At 45.3% G+C, this 20,302-nt stretch overlaps 3 protein-coding genes and 1 non-coding gene across 14 annotated transcripts in view; 2 read left to right on the top strand and 2 right to left on the bottom strand.

The window, feature by feature from the left end:
• The window catches only part of Ggnbp2 (gametogenetin binding protein 2), a 41,498-nt gene extending 33,321 nt beyond the window's left edge, over window positions 1-8,177 (bottom strand). For all 6 annotated transcript variants that reach the window (XM_070027114.1, XM_070027112.1, XM_070027110.1 and 3 more), the window contains exon 1: window positions 8,074-8,177. In XM_070027114.1, the coding sequence (XP_069883215.1) occupies window positions 8,074-8,166 (93 nt within the window). In that variant the 5' untranslated portion in view covers window positions 8,167-8,177. The remainder of the gene's footprint in view (window positions 1-8,073) is intronic.
• Window positions 1,323-1,387, top strand: Trnaa-ugc (transfer RNA alanine (anticodon UGC)). Its single transcript has one exon. It is a non-coding gene; the product is annotated as a tRNA-Ala (tRNA).
• A 6,263-nt stretch (window positions 8,178-14,440) lies between the features above and the next one.
• On the bottom strand, window positions 14,441-18,014 carry Pigw (phosphatidylinositol glycan anchor biosynthesis class W). Of its 2 annotated transcripts, none has more exons than XM_070027117.1 (2): window positions 17,935-18,014; window positions 14,441-16,289 (listed from the first exon to the last, which is right to left on the bottom strand). In XM_070027117.1, the coding sequence occupies exon 2, from the start codon at window positions 16,275-16,277 to the stop codon at window positions 14,769-14,771; it is 1,509 nt and encodes a 502-aa protein (XP_069883218.1). In that variant the 5' UTR covers window positions 16,278-16,289; window positions 17,935-18,014; the 3' UTR covers window positions 14,441-14,768. The 2 variants fall into 2 exon arrangements, with proteins under 2 accessions (XP_069883218.1, XP_069883219.1); XM_070027118.1 differs by lacking the exon at window positions 17,935-18,014 and adding an exon at window positions 17,246-17,578.
• Myo19 (myosin XIX) overlaps window positions 17,603-20,302 on the top strand; it is a 37,393-nt gene continuing 34,693 nt past the window's right edge. For 2 of the 5 annotated variants that reach the window (XM_070027109.1, XM_070027105.1), the window contains exons 1-3: window positions 17,603-17,701; window positions 18,169-18,343; window positions 18,950-19,074. The gene's annotated coding sequence lies outside the window, so the exon portion shown is untranslated. Of the gene's footprint in view, window positions 17,702-18,093; window positions 18,344-18,949; window positions 19,075-19,801; window positions 19,850-20,302 lie in introns of those variants that run through there. The other 3 variants (XM_070027107.1, XM_070027106.1, XM_070027108.1) reach the window with 3 other exon arrangements.

The raw sequence follows: 20,302 nt of genomic DNA, 5'->3' as shown, positions 1-20,302 counted from the left end.
ATGCCTATAATCCTAGCTCCTCAGGAGACTGAGATTTAAAGATCGTGATTCAAAGACAGCCCAGGCAGGAAAGAAAATGAGACCATCTCCAATTAACCACCAGAAAACTGGAAGTGGCACTGTGGCTCAAGTGGTAGCCTTGAGCAAAAGAGCTCAGAGACAGCACTCAGGCCCGGTATGTAACTGAGGCACATAAAACTCAAGGCTAGAATGCCTTATACCTGAAGCCAGCTCCAGGGTATAATCTTAAGACTGTTTGAAAAATAATTAAGGTAAAGAGGGCTGAGTTCATGGCTCCTACCTAAGAAACACAAAGACCTGAGTTCAAAACAAAGACCTGAGTTCAAACCCAGCACCACCAAAAAATTAAGATTCTATTTGCACCAACTAATGTAAAGATCAAAATCTATTCTTTCTTGGACTGGATGATATTAAATTTTCTCTTGAACTTATACTCTATACTAGCTGGACTAGATATTACTCTTAATAAATTACTCTGCCCTTGTCTCTCAAATATTGAGAATACTTTTGTACCTCACTATTTTCTGGTCAAAAGACATGACAAAAAAGGGAGAAGGCAGAGGTAGAGCCGTAGCTCAAAGTGGTAGAGCATTAGCCTTAAGCACAAAAGCTCATGAACAGTGCGTAGCCCCATGGCTGGCCAAAAAAATGGGGGGGGAGGGGAAGGCACTATTTTCTCCATGCTTTAACAGCACTTCCTTGACTTAATTTAAGACTCTAATACCTAAGGGAAGATAGTCCTGCTAGATACTTCAGGTGTGATTTTACAGCGGAATTATTAGTATTCAATTTCATATATAAAACCAAACCAGCAATTACTACTTTACAGTTTACTGAATCTATTACCCACTTTTACTCTAAGTATCTGGTCCTGACCACACCCACACACCCACACACCCACACACAGTTTGGAGGAAGTGGCGCTATAAGACACACACACACACACACACCACAAACACACACACACACACACACGCACACACACACACATACACACACACCCTGTTTGGAGGAAGTGGCGCTGTAACTCAAGTGGTAGAGAGCTAGCCTTGAGCTGAAAAGCTGAGGGACAGCCCTCAGGCCCAGAGTTCAAGCCCCATGACCAACAACAACAAAAAAAATGTTTGGAATCTATTCTCACTAACTACCCAACACTATTGTTTATATTTATCAAAATTATTAGCACTTTGGCTTTTCAGTTTCCTTATCCAGTTATTTTTGCAATCTATCACCATGATAAAAGTAAAGGTTAATCAAGAGTTGAAACAAACTATTAAAAGTCAAACTTTAGGGGCTGGGAAGGTGGCTCAGTGGTAGAGCACTTGCCTTGCATGCACGAGGCCCTGGGTTCGATTCCCCAGCACCACATAAGCAAAAAGAAAAAAGCCAGAAGTGGCGCTGTGGCTCAAGTGGTAGAGCGCTAGCCTTGAGCTGAAGAGCTGAGGGACAGCACCCAGGCCCAGAGTTCAGACCCACGACCAGACCCAAAAAAAAGCCAAACTTTATCAAACACTAACCACCTAATCCCCAAGTAGATACGCTACCATTTGTTACGAAAGTTTTAGATAGTTAAAAAGTCCTAGCAGAGTTTCTAGTCCACATAGTTAGGCTTGAATTAGGAAGGCAAACTACGTTCCAGAAATACTGTAGCGGGCTGGGAAGGTGACTCAGTGGTAGAGCACTTGCCTTGCATGCCTGAGGCCCTGGGTTCAATTCCTCAGCACCACATAAGCAAAAAGAAAAAAAGCCGGAAGTGGCGCTGTGGCTCAAGTGGTAGAGCGCTAGCCTTGAGCTGAAGAGCTGAGGGACAGTGCCCAGGCCCAGAGTTCAGACCCCAAGACTGGACCAAAAAAAAAAAAAAAAAAACCAGAAATACTGTAGCAATTTGACAATATGAACCTATGAGCGTAAATTCTTATGCTTCAATTCAGTAAACCTACTTCCAAAAGCCTCATTTATTTTTTATTTTTTAGAAAAAAATGTAATGCAAAGATTTAATGCATTATTTATATTCTTATTATTCATAGCAAAAAGTAGAATCAAGAAAAATTATATTATGGAATGTCGTGCAACTATGTACTGAAAATGTTTAAGAATGACAAGAAGCATTGCATATGACTACAGTTCTGACACTTCAGGGGCTAATGAGGTAGCATTTTTTTTCATAGGTTGTGGGGCTTGAACTCTGGGCCTGAGTGCTATCCCTCAGCTCTTCAGCTCAAGGTCAGCACTCTACCACTTGAGCCACAGAAGCACTTCTGGTTTTCAGAGTGGTTTATTGCAGGAACGTAAGAGTCACACAGTTTCCTGCCTGGGCTGGCTTTGAACCATGATTCTCAGATCTCAGCTCCTGAGTAGCTAGGAGGTAGCACATTTTAACACAAGAATTTGAAACCAAAGATACCCATCTCAAAACCAAAGGAGGAATGGGTGCAGGCTGCTCACACTTATAATCCTAACTACTCAGCAGGCTGAGATCTAAGGATCAGTTTCAAGCCAGCCTGGGCAAGAAAGTCCGTAAGACTCATCCAATTAACCAGCAGAAAAGCTGGAAGTAAAGCTGTGGCTCAAGTGGTAGAGTGCTATTCTTGAGTACAAAAACTCAAGGACAGCACCCAGAACAGCATTCAAGCCCTAAAACACAGACACAGACACAGACACACACACACACACACACACACAGACACACACACACACACACACACACACACACACAGAAAAAGCACAGAAAGAAAAATAAATGATCAAACACTTTGAGCATATACATTTAGTGAAAACAAGCAGGATATAAAATGTTATAGAAAGCCAGATGCCTGTGGCTCATACCTATAATCCTAGCTACTTAGAAGGCTAAGATCTGAGGCTCACGGTCAAAGCCAGACCGGGCAGGAAAGTAGTCTGTGAAACTCTTATCTCCAATTAACAACCAGAAAACCGGAAGTTGTGCTGTGGCTCAAGTAGTAATGCACTCGCCTTGAGCTGAAGAGCTCAGGGACAGCACTCAGGCCCAGAGTTCAAGCCCCATGACCAACAAGAAAAAAAAAATGTTACAGAAGACAATTAGGGGGCTGGGAATGTGGCTTAGTGGTAGAGTGATTGCCTAGCATGCATGAAGCCCTGGGTTTGATTACTCAGTACTACATAAATAGAAAAAGTTGGAAGTGGTGCTATGGCTCAAGTGCTATAGTGCTAGCCCTGAGCAAAAGTAGCTCAGGGGCAGTCCCCAGGCTCTGAGGAGTTCCTGACACACACACACACACACACACACACACACACACACACACACACACACACACACACACACACACACACACACACACACACACACACACACACACACACACACACACACACACACACACACACACACACACACACACACACACACGACAATAAATCTCATTTTTTTTTTTTTGGGTCTGGTTGTGAGGCCTGAACTCTGGGCCTGGGCGCTGTCCCTCAGCTCTTCAGCTCAAGGCTAGCACTCTATCACTTGAGCCACAGTGCCACTTCTGGCTTTTTTTCTTTTTGCTTATGTGGTGCTAAGGAATCGAACCCAGGGCCTCATGCATGCAAGGCAAGCGCTCTACCACTGAGCCACCTTCCTAGCCCCAATATATCTCAATTTTGTTATCAATATTAAATAGAATAAACCAACCTAATCTAATCTCTGGTGGAGAGAATTATGGGTAATTTGTTTTTGTGGTTACGTTTCAACATTTTATAAGAAGTGTATTTGTGGGTTTTTTTGGTCAGTCGTGGGGCTTGAACTCTGGGCATGCGCGCTGTCCCTCAGCTCTTCAGCTGAAGGTCAGTGCTCTATCACTTGAGCCACAGCACCACTTCCAGTTTTCTTGTAGTTAATTGGAGGTAAGAGTTCATAACTACTTTCCTGCCTGGGCTGGCTTTGAACCAGGAGCCTCAGATCTCAGCCTTCTGAGTAGCTAGGATTACAGGTGTGAGCCACCAGTGCCTGGCAAGAAGTATATATTTAATTAATTCTATTAATTCCCTTTTTCTTTTCTTTTTTTAAGTCAGTTGTGGCACTTGAAAAGACCTGGGAGCTGTCCCTCAGCTCTTTTGCTCAATGTTAGCTCTCTTACCACTTTGAGCCACAGCTCCACTTCCAGTTTTCTGATGGTTAATTGGAGATAAGTGTCTCATGGACTTCCCTGGGCTGGCTTTGAACCATGATCTTCAGATTTCATCTTTTTGAGTAACTAGTATTACAGGTGTGAGCCACGAGCTCCTGGCTATATTCTTTTTAAAAACTACTTGCTGGGCCGGGTGCTGGTGGCTCACGCCTGTAATTCTAGCTACTCAGGAGGCTGAGATCTGAGGATCGCGGTTCAAAGCCAGCCCGGGCAGGAGAGACTGTGAGACTCCTATCTCCAATAAACCACCAGAAAACCGGAAGTGGTGCTGTAGCTCAAGTGGTAGAACACTCGCCTTGAGCTGAAGAGCTGAGGGACAGAGTGCCCAGGCCCAGAGTTCAAGCCCCACGACGGACCCAAAAAACAAACAAACAAAAAAAAAACTACTTGCTGGGCTGGGAAGGTAGCTCAGTTGTAGAGTGCTTGCCTTGCATGCATGAGGCCCTGGGTTGGATTTCTCAGAACCACATAAGCAGAAAAAGCCAGAAGTGGCACTGTGGCTCAAGTGGTAGAGCGCTAGCCTTGAGCTGACGAGCTGAGGGACAGCGCCCAGTCCCAGAGTTCAGGCCCCACGACTGGCAAAAAAAAAAAAAAAAAAAAAACCTACTTGCTTAGCCAGGTGCCAATGGCTCACACCTACAATGGCTCCTTACTACTCAGGAGACTGAGATCTGAGGATTGTGGTTCAAAGCCAGCCCAGGCAGGAAAGTCCGTGAGATTCTTATCTAATAAACCACTGGAAGTGGTGCTGTAGCTCAAGTAGTAGAGTGCTCACCTTGAGCTAAAGTGCTCAGTGACAGTGCCTAGGCCCAGAGTTCAAGCCCCACAACCAACCAAAACCAAAACAAAAAACCTACTTGCTTAAAATTATAAATCTTCAAAGATACCCCTGAAATAAAATTTTCATTCTTCTATCACCTATTTTACTACACACACACACACACACACACACACACACACACACACACACACACACACACACACACACACACACACACACACACACACACACACACACACACAGCTTAACACTTTCCTAAATATCTACCAGTTTAGTTATTTGGGGACTTTTTTTAAATACACCTACATCAGTACTGAATCAAGCATTCTAAACAACTACCCTAGGCACTTCTTTTTGTTTATCAATATTGGGATTTAAACTTAAGTTTGTTAGTCAAGGTACTCTAGCACTAGATCTACACACCCAGCCACACATAAAGCTTAATTTCATTTATAAATCCAAGTTAAAAATCTCAAGTTTAAACTGAGGCAGAAGGTTTCAGCATGTTACTAAAATGATAACATTTGTAACTGTAAACACTGTAACTAGACTAACAGCTAGCTGTTAACAAAAATCTAAAACCATGCACTTGATCATACAATGTTTCCTCAGTGAATCATATCTACACTCTAGAAACAAAGAAGGAACCAAATGTTAACTTCAGGCACATAGTGCATCGAACAATACTCAGTGCACCAGAGTAGAGCATAAATCTTGTTTCTGCTTCCCCCTTTGCTCAACAGGTGTTTTGCTTTGCATTTTTCCTTTAAGTGGTATTTGGTAAAATGGTCCTGAAAGAAACATTTTTCCATGGTGCTGGGCAGGTGGCTCAGTGGTAGAGTGCTTGCCTTGTATGCATGAGGCCCTGGGTTCAATTCCTCAGCACCACATAAGCAGAAAAAGCCAGAAATGGTGCTGTGGCTCAAGTGGTAGAGTGCTAGCCTTAAGCTAAAGAGCTAAGGGACAGCACCCAGGACCAGAGTTCACGCCCCATGATGGACAAAAAATAAAGAAACATTTTTCCTGAATATGATGCATGCTAAGAATGTTCACTGACATTCAATAACTACCAGCATTCAATGACTCTGCAGAAGTTTCCAAGACAAAGTAACAAAATGTCTTACTCATTCCCAAAGGATAAAACCTATTTGAAACAAACAAAAAATTGTACCTTTTCTTAAATAAAATGTTATCTTGCAATAAGTAAGCTTAAATTTTATTTGCCTTGGTCACAAACCTATAATACAATAAAAGCAAAGTCAACCACCTAGTACAGTACAAACTAAGTGCCATCCTAAACCTCCATGCTAGGTACATCTTTTTCTATTAAAAAAAAAAGAAATGTACATCATTGTGAAGAACATAACACTGGATATTTTAGAGTGTTTTATGACAAGCGTATTAATGTGCTGCATTCATATTAAAGGTGGTTATATGGGTGTATGGAAAGATTTAAGTCTTAAAATTTTGTAAATACTTTCAAATTCATGGCGTTTTTTTTGATATCATATACTCAAGTTATCTTATAAACAAATTCTCAGAACTGAAGAATTCAAAGCCATTCTGAAACCAAAAAATCTAAGACTGCTACCAAATGATGTGTTTATAAGTTTATGAAAATATCAACAAAAATCAACTCCTACCAAGAGTTTTCACAATAAGAAATTAATCATTTAATTTGCTCACAGTACTAGGTTTTGTATGAGGTTTGTTTTTTTTTAACTATTTTAAATACAAATCCACTATACTTCTAATGCAAAAAAGCACAGAAATCCTAAGCAGGACTTGTTATTTCTAAAGCATCAACACAAATCCTACTTTATGTCAAGCCAAATCATTCTACCTTTCTCATTTAAACAAAATTTTCATTTGGAAAGTTCTAACAAATCAAATCATAAACTCAGTAGCTCTTCTAATCCTTTAAAAGTAATGCAGTTCAATCAAGTCTTAACTGAGACTGGCAAAAAAGGAAAGTAAAGACTGGCATCTCTACAATGACTTGCATTTTATATAAAATGTGAAAATCTTCAGCAGATATTTGCAAAAAAATAACAATATGCAAGAAAACAGCCCACTCTTGAATATGGGGGAAAAGAAGCAGAAAGTGCTAAGATGAGACTTATCTACACCTTATCACAAAAGGCAAATGCATATTCCAAAGCTTCAGCACCAAAATGCAGATTTCAAAAGATGTTCAGAAATGGTTCATTTCATTTCTTAATAGTGGCAAGCAACTGTACTCATTTCCTGTTGAGATTCAATTCAAATTTCTGCCATTTCCTTTTAAAGGAAACAGTACAGCAACACAGGGTAGAGGGGTCAGCCAAGCTATACTAACAAACACACACCCCTAGCCACCCAGGATTGGGTCTTTACATTCACAATGAGCAATCAGCTTTCTATAGTACTTTTACATGTGCAATAATTTGGTTTCAAAAAAGGATTACCTGTAAACTAAAGGACCACTAATGGCCAAGACAGCTCATTTTGAAAAGTCATAGCCCAGCATTAATTTCAAATGTCTTAATGTACCAAGCAATATGAGACTACCTACAACGAAATCGAAATCATTTCAGTGGAATCTTTCCTGTGCAAGCTCATGTCACTCCGTCCTCAGTAATTACCCTGATGTAGTAAGGGCTACTGTATTAAAAGAGAAAATATACAGGTAGCAATGCAGCTGCGATATTTTCAGACAATTAAACCTCCCGGAGGATAGGTGGTTTCAGGAAGGCCCAGGCCCTAAACGTCCGAGATCCTTCAACCCTTTTCCCGGGCGCGTGTTTAGGTTAAAACAGCCATCTCCCAAAGGGAAGGGGGGGGGGGAGGGTGTAAAACCAAGAGGATCCAAAAGGGGAGGGACACAGGGAGGGGGGAAGGGGAGGGGTGCTCAAAGTACGTTCGGTGGCCTGGACTTAAGAGCTAGCAGAGGAAAACAGAGAGACCCACTGCAGAGACGAGTTTGTAGGGCCTGCTGGAGAGAAGAAGGCCTCGCCTAGGAGTTGCAACACACTCTTTTCTCCAGTGCGCAGCGCTCAGCCTGGGGGAGGGGGAGGAGGGGGGAACAGCTGCCAGGGGGAGCAGCGGGCCCAGCCCGGCCCGGCCCGACCCGCTCACCGTGAGGGTGTCGTCTATGTAGAGGGGAATCTGCCTCCTCTCGAAGAGGAACTCCTCCTCTCCGTCCCTGCACACTGCCACCAGTCGCGCCATCGTCCCCGACGCTGCCGTTGCCACCGTCACCACCTCCTCCCAGCTGCCGCCGCCGCCGCCGCCGCCGCTGCTGCTGCTGTCGCTGCTGCCGCCGCCGCTGCTCCAGCCGCTGCCGCCTCCTCCCAGCTACTGCCTGCAACAGCCAAACCCCGCGAGCGTAAGCACCCGCCGCCGCGCCGCACATTCGCCACGGGGAGGGGGGAGGGAGGGCGGCGGAGCCGGGGAGGACTGGAGCGCCGCGCGGCGTTTCCCATCACCCGATTCCACACAGGCTCAGCCAATCAGAGCCGAGCCCTGCCGAGACCCGCCCCCTCGCGCCGCTCCTCCTTTTCCCCCCCCCTCGCCGCACATCCTCCCGCCCCCCCCCTCCCCGAACACCACTAACCCCCCCCCCCCCGCCCGCCGCCCGCCGGCCTCCAGTCAGGGTCCAAAGGAGAGGCGGAAAGGACCCGCCGACCCCGGGGTTTCCTCGCCGTCACGGGAGTCCCAGCTCCAGAGCCCCACCCACGGCCTCGGGTCCACCGCCCAATCCCCACTTCACGCCGCCGCCCGGATGACCCCGGCCCACAGCTGACCCCTTCCCCTCTCCTCGGCGCGCCCCGCCCAGTTGGTCCCCTAGACTGCAGTTGCCCAGCGCGACCCCGCCCCTGGGAGGGGTCGAGCCCGCCTCAGCTCTGCGGAGTCCCGGGGTGGGGGCAGGCTCAGACCCGTTCCTCACCCTTGTTGGCGGAGGGCTGTCGGTTCTGACCTTCGCCGTTTTCACGGTCGCTTCCCTGACCCCCACCTCTGCTCCCCGTTACCGGCTGACGAGGCCCGCGTCAGGGCCAGCCTGGGCGGGAGCGCGGCTCCGAATGCCGTTTCCTCTCCCGGATCTGCCAGCCGCTCGCGCCACAGGGAGTGGGGGAGGGAGGGCGGGGGACATGGGGAGGGCGGGGCAGGGAGGGGCCCACGGCTCCGGGCGGGGCCCCGCCTCTTCTCGCGAGACTGCGGCTCTCTCTCTTTTTTTTTTTTTTTTTTTTTTTTTTTTGCTTGAGTCCAGGCTTGCGAAATGTTAGTGGAGTTGGTCGGGTGTTCCTAGGCCTCTGCTGCCTGACCCGTGCCCTCCCGGGACTCTAGTCAAATAAGCACCAAGTCAGGCCGGTAGGAGGACGAAATAGACTTAACCTCAGTCCTCCATCCGTGCCGGGCCGGTGAACAGCACCTAGCTAAGCTGACTCCAGGCCGCCCCAGGGGAAAACTGGGTAAGTGGTGAGCACTGAAGGAAGCTCCCAGAGAGAGCCAGGTGAGGGAAGAAAGCAGCAAACGCGGGTTGAGACACCCTGGCCTTGGCTTCCAGGTACTTGACACCACTTAGTCCGCCTTCTACATCTGGAAGATCGGAGGAGGAAAGGGCCCTGCCACCCTGATTCACCGCTTGCCAGCCACATTACTGCTTCCCAATCTGACACTGCGTGGAGATCCCGCTGGTGGGGGCGGGGAGAAAACGCTTATGGGCTGACAAGTTTTTTTTTTTTTCTTGCTGTAACTGAGGCAAATGGAAAACTGGACTGTGACTTACGTGCATATTCTTGCCAAAGGAACTTCGTGGGCTGAGTTAATATTAACTTAGAAACTGCCTTGGGCAAAGTACTAATAGTGGCCAAAGGCCCTTCCTCCTGACCCTGTCCTTAGTAAGTACCACATTTGCAGTAAAGCCAATTTCCTCTACAGTGCCTGCTGCCACGTACTCCAGTCTGACCCTGAAAGTTTTAGAGGCCTGTGGGAAAGCCAGAATATTGTTGGAAAGTCTTTTGCCTATGAACGACTTCATAATTTTAAGGATGCATTCACTGCTCTATCTACTGCCTAATCTGAAGGACAACTCTATACCTGGATCTATACTAGATTCTACCAGATTCTGCCCTGGTAGAATAGACTAGAGCTGTTACTGACCTTTAAAACATATTTTGGTCACATGAAGTTTTACAAATTCACAACAACAGAAAAAGAACATGGTGCATTCTTAGCCTTGTTGGCTTATGACATTGTGTGGTCACTGTTAGGGTAAGTGACATAATAAACTGGAAGAACCATTGTTCAGTCCCAAAGGTGTGCTCAGTTAAGTATTTATGTATTTTGGCCATGTTAAAAAGAAAACAATGTAATCATTAGCTTCAATATCTAAAATGTGCATGCAGCTTTTTGGAAGGTTGGAGTACATAATAAAAGTGACATCTTTACAGAGTCTTGTGTTTTATGTAAAAACACAAAAAATACTGTGGCTTTTAAGGTCAAGTTTTTGTTTTTTTGGAAGGGGCTTTTTTTTTTGTTTATTTTTTTCTTTTTTTTTTTCTGCCAATATTGGGGCTTGAACTCAGTTGAGACCTGGGCACTGTCTTGAGATTCTTTTACTCAAAGCTGGCACTCTACCACTTGAGACACAGCTCCCTTCCAGCTTTTTTGGTAATTTATTAGAGATAAGAGTCTCAGACTTTCTTGCCCAGACTAGCTACCCCAGGCAGGATATCAGATCTCAGCCTTCTGAGTAGCTAGGATTATAGACCTGAGCCCAGCTAAGGTCAAGTATTTTTATAAAAACCTGAATTAATGAACCTCCTTTAAGCATTTGTTTGGTAAAGAACACTGAGTGTGCCTGTAATCTTAGCTACTCAGGAGGCTGAGATCTGAGGATCGAGGTTCAAAGCCAACCTTGGCAGGAAAGTCAATGAGACTCTATCTTAACCACCAGAAAACTGGAAGTGGAGCTTTGGCTCAAGTGGTAGAGCACTAGCCTTGAGCTGAAGAGCTCAGGGACAGTGCCCGGGCTCAGGGCTCAGAGCTCAGAGCTCAAACCCCACAACCGACCAAATAAGCGAAAAACAACAACCAACAAAAACCACTGAGTGTGACAAGCTCAATACATAGATGCAAATTTTAATTACTTAAATTACAGAAACACATACCAGGTCTTAAAACAAAATAATAGCTGATTTGAATACCTTCTGCTGTATTCACACCTTCATAACCCCAGCTTTTGATGTAGCAGAATGTTAAATTACCAGTTTTCAAATTTGAAAATCTGTAAATTGAGTTTTTGTTTTCAGAAACTGACGATGGGAAGTTCTGTTTTATGGATTAAAAGTAGAAACAGCTTTTTCTTACCTATTTTTATTTATTTTTGGTCCCTGTCCTGGGGCTTGAACTCAAGGCCTGGATACTGTCCCTGAGCTTTTTGCTCAAGACTAGTGTGTAACCATTTGAGCCACAGCTCCACTTCCAGGTTTTGGGGGTCATAAATTGGAGATAAAGAGTGTCATACTTCTTGCAGGGCTGGCTTTGAATAGCAATGCTCAGATTTCAGCCTCTAGAGTAGCTAGGGTTAAAGGCATGAGCCACCACTACTGGCTCATACCTACCCTTTTTTTTTTTTTGTCAGTCATGGGGCTTGAACTCTGGGCCTGGGCACTGTCCCTCAGCATTTCAGCTCAAGGCTAGTCTTCTACCACTTGAGCCACAGGGCCCACTTCCGGCTTTTTCTGTTTATATAGTGCTGAGGAATAGAACCCAGGGCCTCTTGCATGTGAGGCAGCACTCTACCACTGAGCCAGCCCCTTACCTACCCATTTTGAAAGGAAATATCCACAAGTTGAAATTTAAGCTCCTTATGGATTTAAGTCCATAAAGGCTGTGTCTTTATTTTATGTTCCCAATACTTATATACATTAGAGCTCAGTAGAGTTGATAGCTCCCACATATATATATATATATATATATATATATATATGTACTGTATATATATGTACTATATACATATACAGTACATATGTGTGTGTGTGTGTACTGGCTCTAGGCTTGACCTCAGGTCCTGGGTGCTGTCCCTGTTTTTTGTGCTCAAGGCTAGAGCTCTACCACTTGAGCCACAGCTCCACTTCCAGCTTTCTGGTGGTTAATGGGAAATAAGAGTCTCATAGACTCCTGCCTGGGCTGGCTTTGAACCTCAATCTTCAGATCTCAGCCTCCTAAGTAGCTAGAATTAGAGATATGAATCACAGGCTCCTGGCTTATATTTAACAGTTAACTTATGTTAAAAATAAATTTGGGAGTTTGAGCCACACCTCCACTTCTGGAGATAAGAATCTCATGGATTTGTCTGCCTGGGATCTGCTGGACCTTGGTCCTCAGATCAAGGTGCTTAGCACCTAGAATTATAGGTGTGAGCTACGAATGTCCAGCTTACTATGGTATATTAAGCCTTAAGATAGCCATAGTTTTATTAAACTAATGATGACTTCCTTCTTAATATAGCCAGTTTATTAAATTAAGTATAGCCTTAATAGAGCCAGTTTTATTAGACTAATGAAAAGTACTTGATGACTTTATTTCTTGGTGATTCTTTCCTAAAAATAAACGAGGCACACCCTACCTAGCTCTCCAGCTTAACCCCATATTCTTCCATTTTCCTGAGTTTTAGCCTTCTTTCAGTTGTAGAATATACTAGCTTCTTTTCCAACTTGGGACTTTTGCCGAGATTCATCTGACTTAGAATACTGTTATTCCTCTCCCGTCCTCTATACACACATACATTCACCCTATCCATCAGATTATTATCTTGGGTCCAGTCGTGGGGCCTGAACTCTGGGCCTGGGCGCTGTCCCTCAGCTCTTCAGCTCAAGGCTAGTACTCTACCACTTGAGCCACAGCTCCACTTCCAGCTTTTTAAAAAATTTTTTCTGCTTATGTGATGCTGAGGAATCAACCCAGGGCCTCATGCATGCAAGGCAAGCGCTCTACCACTGAGCCACCTTCCCAGCCCATCCATCAGATTATTATCTATGGGGAAATTTTTTGAGTTTTGATTAGATAAGACTTAGTTTAACACTCATGACATTTCTTTCTTCATGATAATAGTTCAATGACTACCCCTCTAGATCTTTCTTCATGATAATAGTTCGATGACTACCCCTCTAGATTACAAGTTCTCCAAGAAAGATACTAAGAAATGTGTGGGGTTTGTTTGGGTTTTGTTTAGAAAAAGTCTATCAAGGGCTGGGAATGTGGCTTAATGGTAGAGTGCTTGCCTAGCATGCATAAAGCCCTGGGTTTGATTCCTCAGTACCACAAAACAGAAAAAGCTAGAAGTGGCTCTGTGGCTCAAGTGGTAGAGTGCTAGCGTTGAGCACAGAGAGGCTTAGGGTTCAAGCCCCAGGACTGGCAAAACAAACAAACCAACAACAACGAAAAAGAAAGTCAAGTAAAATAGACTGGATTACCCTAGAATTTGTTGGTTTTCCTGTCTTAGCTTCCCAAGTGAAAGGAGTCCAGGCATGCACCACTATGCCTTGCTGTGCTTTATCATTCTACCCCTAGATTGGAATAGGCTAAATAAATATCAAAGCAAAAATTTTATTGTCTCAAGATTAAAAATATAATGTATCTAAAAAAACCTTTTGTCTTAATTAACTAATCCAATTCAGTGGGGTTTTCTAATAAAATTTTTTTTATTATAATAAAGATGGAATACAAAGGGGTTACAGTTATGTAAGTCAGGTAGAATACATTTCTTTTAGGACAGTGTCACCCCTTCCTTTGCTCTCTTCCAGTTTTCCCCTCCCATCCCTACCCAAGTTCATTTTAAACATGTCTAGTGAGTACCACTGCTGCATTTGTTCACCCTTTGTACCTCCATTTGCAAGGCATTCTTGTTTGCTTTTTTTGTGCAGGTTTTGGGGCGTGAACTCAGAGCCTACGTGCTGTCTCTGAGCCTTTTTTGTTTTTGTTTTTTGGGTCCGGTCGTGGGGTCTGAACTCTGGGCCTGGGCGCTGTCCCTCAGCTCTTCAGCTCAAGGCTAGCGCTCTACCACTTGAGCCACAGCGCCACTTCCAGCTTTTTTTTTTGCTTATGTGGCGCTGAGGAATTGAACCCAGGGCCTCAAGCATGCAAGGCAAGCGCTCTACCACTGAGCCACCTTCCCAGCCCTCTGAGCCTTTTTTGTTCAAAGCTAGTACTCTATCATGTGAGCCACAGCTCCACTTTTGGCTTTTTGGTGGTTAATTAGAGATGAGTCTCAAAGACTTTCCTGCCCAGGCTGGCTTTGAACTGTGATTCTCAGATCTCAGTCTCTTGAGTAGCATGAGCCACCAGTGCCTGGCTTCAATGTGTTCTTTGGAGCATATAGCTACTTTTGACCTCATAAATATTTTGTTTCAAACACTTGCTTCTTATTCCTAGCCTTCATAAAAAGACAATTTAAGTCGGACAACAGAGAAGTACTGACAAACCACAATTCATACTGAAATGTCCTAAGTGTGATTTAATGTAAACACTATAAAATACAATAAAAAAGTAAAAATCCTCCTCCCTACCCTACAATCTTGAAGTGTTAAAACTGTGAACAAGACTTTTAAATTTCTGGCATTTAATAGTTGTAACAGGTCACAATGTCCTTTCTTCTCTCTGTTGGTTTTTGTTATATAATGTTGAGATAATTAAGATACATCATTGTTGTCACAGAGGATTTTATAATAAAATATGATTAGAACTAGATTGCTAAAAACATTTTTACGTTTACCTATTCTTCCTCATTAAAATAATGTTCCTATCTACATATATCCTATTCCTACTGATCACCAAAATTTTATAATTTTACCTTTCAAGTTGAGTACATACACAACTAAACAGTTCATAAACATATAGAAACTGAGCACAAACAAGGCCGACAAGGTACTGCTGTGTAATGTATCCACCATAAGGTTGATGAGGCCAGTTGTCACATTTGATAGCAAGAAAAAAATTAACTGGTTTCTGTTCACAGCTGTGATTAAACAAAGACTGACTTCGTTTTTCTCAGCTTCAGAAACTGGAGATTTGGATTGCTTCTTACTTGTAGGTGATTGGATAATCTTCCAAGAACATGACACTACAGCCCCTTTAACTAGAAATTTGGCAAAACTCAAAATGATATCACTCAATAATAAACAAACTAGAAGGATAAGACTAGAAGCAAGTATCCATATACAAAAGGCTAAATTGGCCATTCTTCGAGATACTGCTTCTACATTTACTTGAACTATATAAAGAGATATGAAGAGGCTAATTCCTGACAACAGAAGACAACATGTTACTTTTATCCATTCTTTGATACATGTTCTGTTCTTAAGCACATATAACCCTGTCTGCACACCAGCCATATGTATCGCTACATACCCCAGAGTAGACATTATTCCTTCTCGGTTGGCATTGAACAAACCAACTCTTGTGCCTCTGCCATCAGTACCATACAAAATTAACTTCTTAAGTGGAGTAAACTCAAGGAATACCTGGTATAACACAGTAATGCTGACAGCCACAATCCAGGATATATTTATCGGGAAAATAATGAGAAGCAGTGATGTTATCAATTTCACAACTATTACAGTAAAGAAAAAGTTCCAGTGAACGCCATACTCGGTTAAATGTTCCTGATAGCCTATGGATTTTGTAATGACTAATCGTCCTATTCCTAGGAAGACTAATGGCCAAACAGAGTACAATGATTTTCTAAGATAATTAAGCCTGGACCCTTCCACATATTTTCTTCTGACCTCTGGACAAATCATTGCAGACCCAAACACAAAGCCACCTACTCCAAAATCCATTGCCCCTGTCCCATAGAGCTCAGTTTTGGCAAATCTTCTGGGGAAAATTGGAAAGTCCACAGCCAAAATAGCAATAGCAGTAAATACACTGTTAACTACACGGTAACAGGAGATGGCTGGAGTATATTCTGATTCAAGGCTAATTTTCAAGAACTTTTCAAAGATTTTCTGGAAAGGGACTCTGGCACAGCATGTCCTCCTCTGGTATATTTGATAGAACAGCCCTGTTCCACAGATGAGTACAATGAGATAATTAAAGCTGATAAATGAAGCCATAATTGTAAGAGTGAACATCATGGGAAATATTAGGACAACCAAGTCAATGAGGAATTGAGTTCTCCAGGTATGTGAGAAAGAACACAAATGATGTAAAAAAATAATCAGGAGACCTCTGCACAGGATACAGAATGCAGGAAAGCTCAAGCCCAATGTTAATTCCAGTACACTAGTTCCATTGAGATTACTGACAAAAGCTTCCTTCATCTGCTTTTGAGACATTTTTTTTTCTTCCTGTGAAAACAAGAGCAGAGAAATGGATTTGTAGTAAATACCATTCTTTTGGAGTTGGCCTATGTATGCATCTGACTTGACTTGACTTTTTTTTTTCAGTGATGGGGTTTGAACGCCGGGCCTGGAGCATTGTCCCTGAGCTCTTCAGTACAACGCAAGCGCTTTACCACTTAAGCAACAGAGCCACTTCCAGTTTTCTGGTGGCTTATGATTTATTTGGGATCTAGACCTTGAGAATGACACTGCAGTCAGATAAGAATTGGGGGGGGGGAGGGGCGGGAGAGTCCGGCCGTGGGGCCTGAACTCTGGGCCTGGGCGCTGTCCCTCAGCTCTTCTGCTCAAGGCTAGCACTCTACCACTTCAGCCACAATGCCACTTCCAGCTTTTTTCTTCTTGCTTATGCGGTGCTGAGGAATCGAACCCAGGGCCTCATGCATGCAAGGCAAGTGCTCTAGCACTGAGCCACCTTCCCAGCTCTCAGATAGGAATTTCTACTACAGCACAGTATTGTGTGTGTCATGTCATGAAAAACTTTAAGTGCTGTGGTACTTGGGCTTTAACTCAGGACTTGCACACTGCCCTGAAAGTTTTTTGCTTAAGGCTGGCAGCTTTACCATTTGAACCACAGCTCCACTTCCCACTTTTTGGTGGTTAATTGGAGATGTCTTAAGAGTATCATACTTTTCTGCCCAGGCTGGCTTTTAGCCTCGATTCTCAAGTCTCGGCCTACTGAATAACGAGGACTTATAGGCATGAGCCACTGGTGCACTTGGCTACATAAAAGAGAATGGGATACATGATACAAAGAAGAAATCAAAACCCAGGACGGGAAAGAGACGAGCTTTCAGCACACTTTGGGTCCTTGGTTTCTGTTCTGTGGGCTGAGGCCCACACTTTTACTTCCCTCATTATCAGGCTAACAGAATGAATGGATGGATAGCATATACGGCACATACCAGCGCTCGTTGCCTTTACAAACAAAAAAGAAGGTGTAAAACACCTCTCAGTCACGAATCAACGTCTGAAAAGTGGCCCGCGGCAAGAACCCATCGGTGTGTCAAACCGATGACCGATTTTGGCCCAGTAACTCTCTCTCACTGGAAGCAGCCTGAGTCGGTTGTCCTTTTCCTGACACGCCATCACCTTTGCCACACCGGTCCAGGACCGTACGGGCACCCCTGAACGAAGGACATCCGCGCGGACCTGTCAGACCGGGTCCCCACCTTACCGGCGGGGGCCGCCGCTTCCGTCTCTCGAGAAGCGCTTCCGGCCGGCAGCGGCGCAGCATGTTCTTCCGGGTCAGGGGTTCCCGCGCGACCCCGCCCGCGATGGCGCCTCTCCCCACCCCTCTGCCTCAGGCTCCGACGGCTTTTCTTTCTCTAGGTCGGCTGGTCCGGCCCAGAACCTCTAAGGTAGTAGCCGTGAAAGAGGCTTCCGGGGCGGGAAAGGCGCGTGACGTGCCCCCCCCCCCGTCGCGCCTACGACCCCACGGTGAGGCCTGGTCAAGATAAAGGGGCCCGAGGGGCCCGCGCAAGACTCGGCCACGGCGACCACCCCATGAGCCCTGGGTGCACCCGGAGCCCCAAGAATCTGCCTCCCGCGCTTGTTCCCCAGGAACACCGGGGGCCGGAACACTGCCACTTACCCCAGGGTCTCAAACTACCCCAGCCCAATGCAGAGCCCCGGCCTGGCCTGGCCTGGCCCGGCGTCCGGGGCGGCCACGTGCGCCCCGCGCCGGCCGTGCGCGCCCCGCCCCAGGGGAGGAGCCGGCTGGCGCCTGTCCACTTAGCCCGAGCCTCGGCCGGCCGGGCTCAATCCAGCGGTCCTGCTCGCCCTCCTCCCCGCTTGCTCCAGCCCCGTCTCTTCCCTCCGCACTCAGGCTCTTCCCGCCGCCTCCATCCATCGGCCCACCCATCCTTCCAGCCGTCCCCGGCCGGAACTGCACGCTCGGCTGCTCTTGCCGTGGGACCTGTGAGTGACACCCCCCCAGCGCAGAACCGAAGCCCTGCACGGCCCCGTCGGGGCAGGGAGGCCAGTTTGCCGGCAGCGCTAAGGTAGAAGGAGATATCTTTCTCCTCCATCGGCCTTTCTCTTTCCTTTTTCCTTTTTTTTCCCCTTTTTCTTTTGACCTTCACATGTCTCGGAAGGAGGTCTCCCAGTTCACAAGTCCTTGCCCAGAACAAGGACCTTTCACGGTCACCCTTCACTTTGCGATCAGGGGGCCCGGGCTAGGAGATTTCGGCCAACAGAGTGGGTCCGACGTTCATTCATCCCTCTCAGCCCAACCCTGGAACCAAGGAGGAGGTGGCTGGCCCCGAGAGGCACCAAGCAACCGTGCCCTTGTCTGGGGTCATGTCCACCTTCCTGGGAAGGGCATATGCTGCCTGTGCCAGGTGCTTCCGGAGCGGCATCCCAGCTCTGGGCACCGCAGGCTTGTCACTCAAAACGAGCCCCAGTTCCCGCCAGGAACCTGGGGTGGAGTCAGCTGGGCTTTTGGGACCCTTACCCAGCCCTTCCTCCAGTCTTATGCCAACAGTGCTTCCAGTCAAGAGTGAGGCTTAGAGGGGGGAGGAGGAGCTGGTGATCAGGTTGCCACTTGCCTTGACTGGGTGTTCCACCTATTCATTACTCTCTTCTTACTGTCGTCACACCCTTTCCAGAAATTCTTAGTGGTAATCGCGAAAAGACGGAGCAGGAGCTGGAGAAAACCACTCTGAGCTGACTTGACTTCAGCTGGAGCTGACGCTACGTTGTATAATAACTAACATTTGCTAAGTGCTCTCAGGTACTAGCCCATTTAAGCCTTAATTTAGCACTATGAGGTCTGATTATTACTCCATTTTGCAAATGCATAAAAACTAAGGGCTCACTCCTGTAATCCTAACCACTCAGGAGGCTGAGGTCTGAGGAAGCAAGTATATACAGAAAGTACATGAGATTTTTAGCTCCAATTAACCAGCAAAAAGCCAGAAATAGAGGTATAGCTCAAGTGGTGAGAGCCAGCCTTGAGCTAAGGAAAGGTAAGGAACAGTGTCAGACCCTAAGTTCAAGCCTGAACACACACAAATGTGCATATACACACATACACAAATCCTTAAACTTAGAGCTCTTGTGATCTGAGTATAAGGAGGTGAACCTAGAATCTAACCTAACACCGTGTTATGGTTCTCAATGGACTCTCTCCAGTTGAGGGAGGTTTATTCTCCTTAAATCGCCAGAGATCTCTTCATGGTTTTTCCTTGGATAAGACAGTGTCCAGGCAATAGTCCTAACGCTATCTTCTGTCAGAAATTTCCAATTTCTATGCAAGTCCCTATCCTTAAGTTTCTTGAAGACTAGAAGTATCAAGAGCCTCAAGAATTAACTCTTCATCAAAGTTAATCCATTTACTCCTTGTTCTCAACTCTTCTTGCTAAGGGAGATGTTGAGGATGACTTACTATTTTTCAGATTGGTCCAGGCCTCACAGCATCCCCTCTTTCAGATGGATTCCCCTCCCTTGAATCTCACCTTCCTGGAATTGACACTGGACTGACTGTTCCACCTAATTAATATCCTTATGTAAATGATCAACCCTTTGTTGTAGCACTAACAATACTCACCCTCAGTGAATATTTAGGTTTACACTTTCAAACCATAACCCTGTTGACCTTTACAAGCACTTTGTGAGGTAGATTTAAGTATCCTAGCTTTCAAGGTGAGAACTAAAGTATGTGAAAAGGCTTTCCCAAGATTATAAAGCCAACAAATGACTTAAGCCATGATTTCCCTCCCACACAAAAACTTCCCTGGAACATCAAGAGTTGACTCCAGCCCAGCCCCCTTTCCACAACTACTAACTACACTGAAAGGGAATATTTCCATCTGTTGGAGAGGATGAGCCACAAAGTTAGGTGTCTGCTCAGTTTCTTCATCCTCCATGACATACTGACCCAGAAGATTTATAGCCCTGCCCCACCCCAAATCTCAAAACTGTAATAAAACTGGCCCCAGTGTTTAACTGTAACCCAGGGG

The sequence above is a fragment of the Dipodomys merriami genome, unplaced genomic scaffold (assembly GCF_024711535.1).
Source record: "Dipodomys merriami isolate MVZ:Mamm:240054 unplaced genomic scaffold, mDipMer1.0.p SCAF_19, whole genome shotgun sequence".
NCBI lineage: Eukaryota > Metazoa > Chordata > Mammalia > Rodentia > Heteromyidae > Dipodomys > Dipodomys merriami.
The sequence above is the reverse complement of the archived record's forward strand: the minus strand, read 5'-3'. Positions and strand labels throughout refer to the sequence as shown.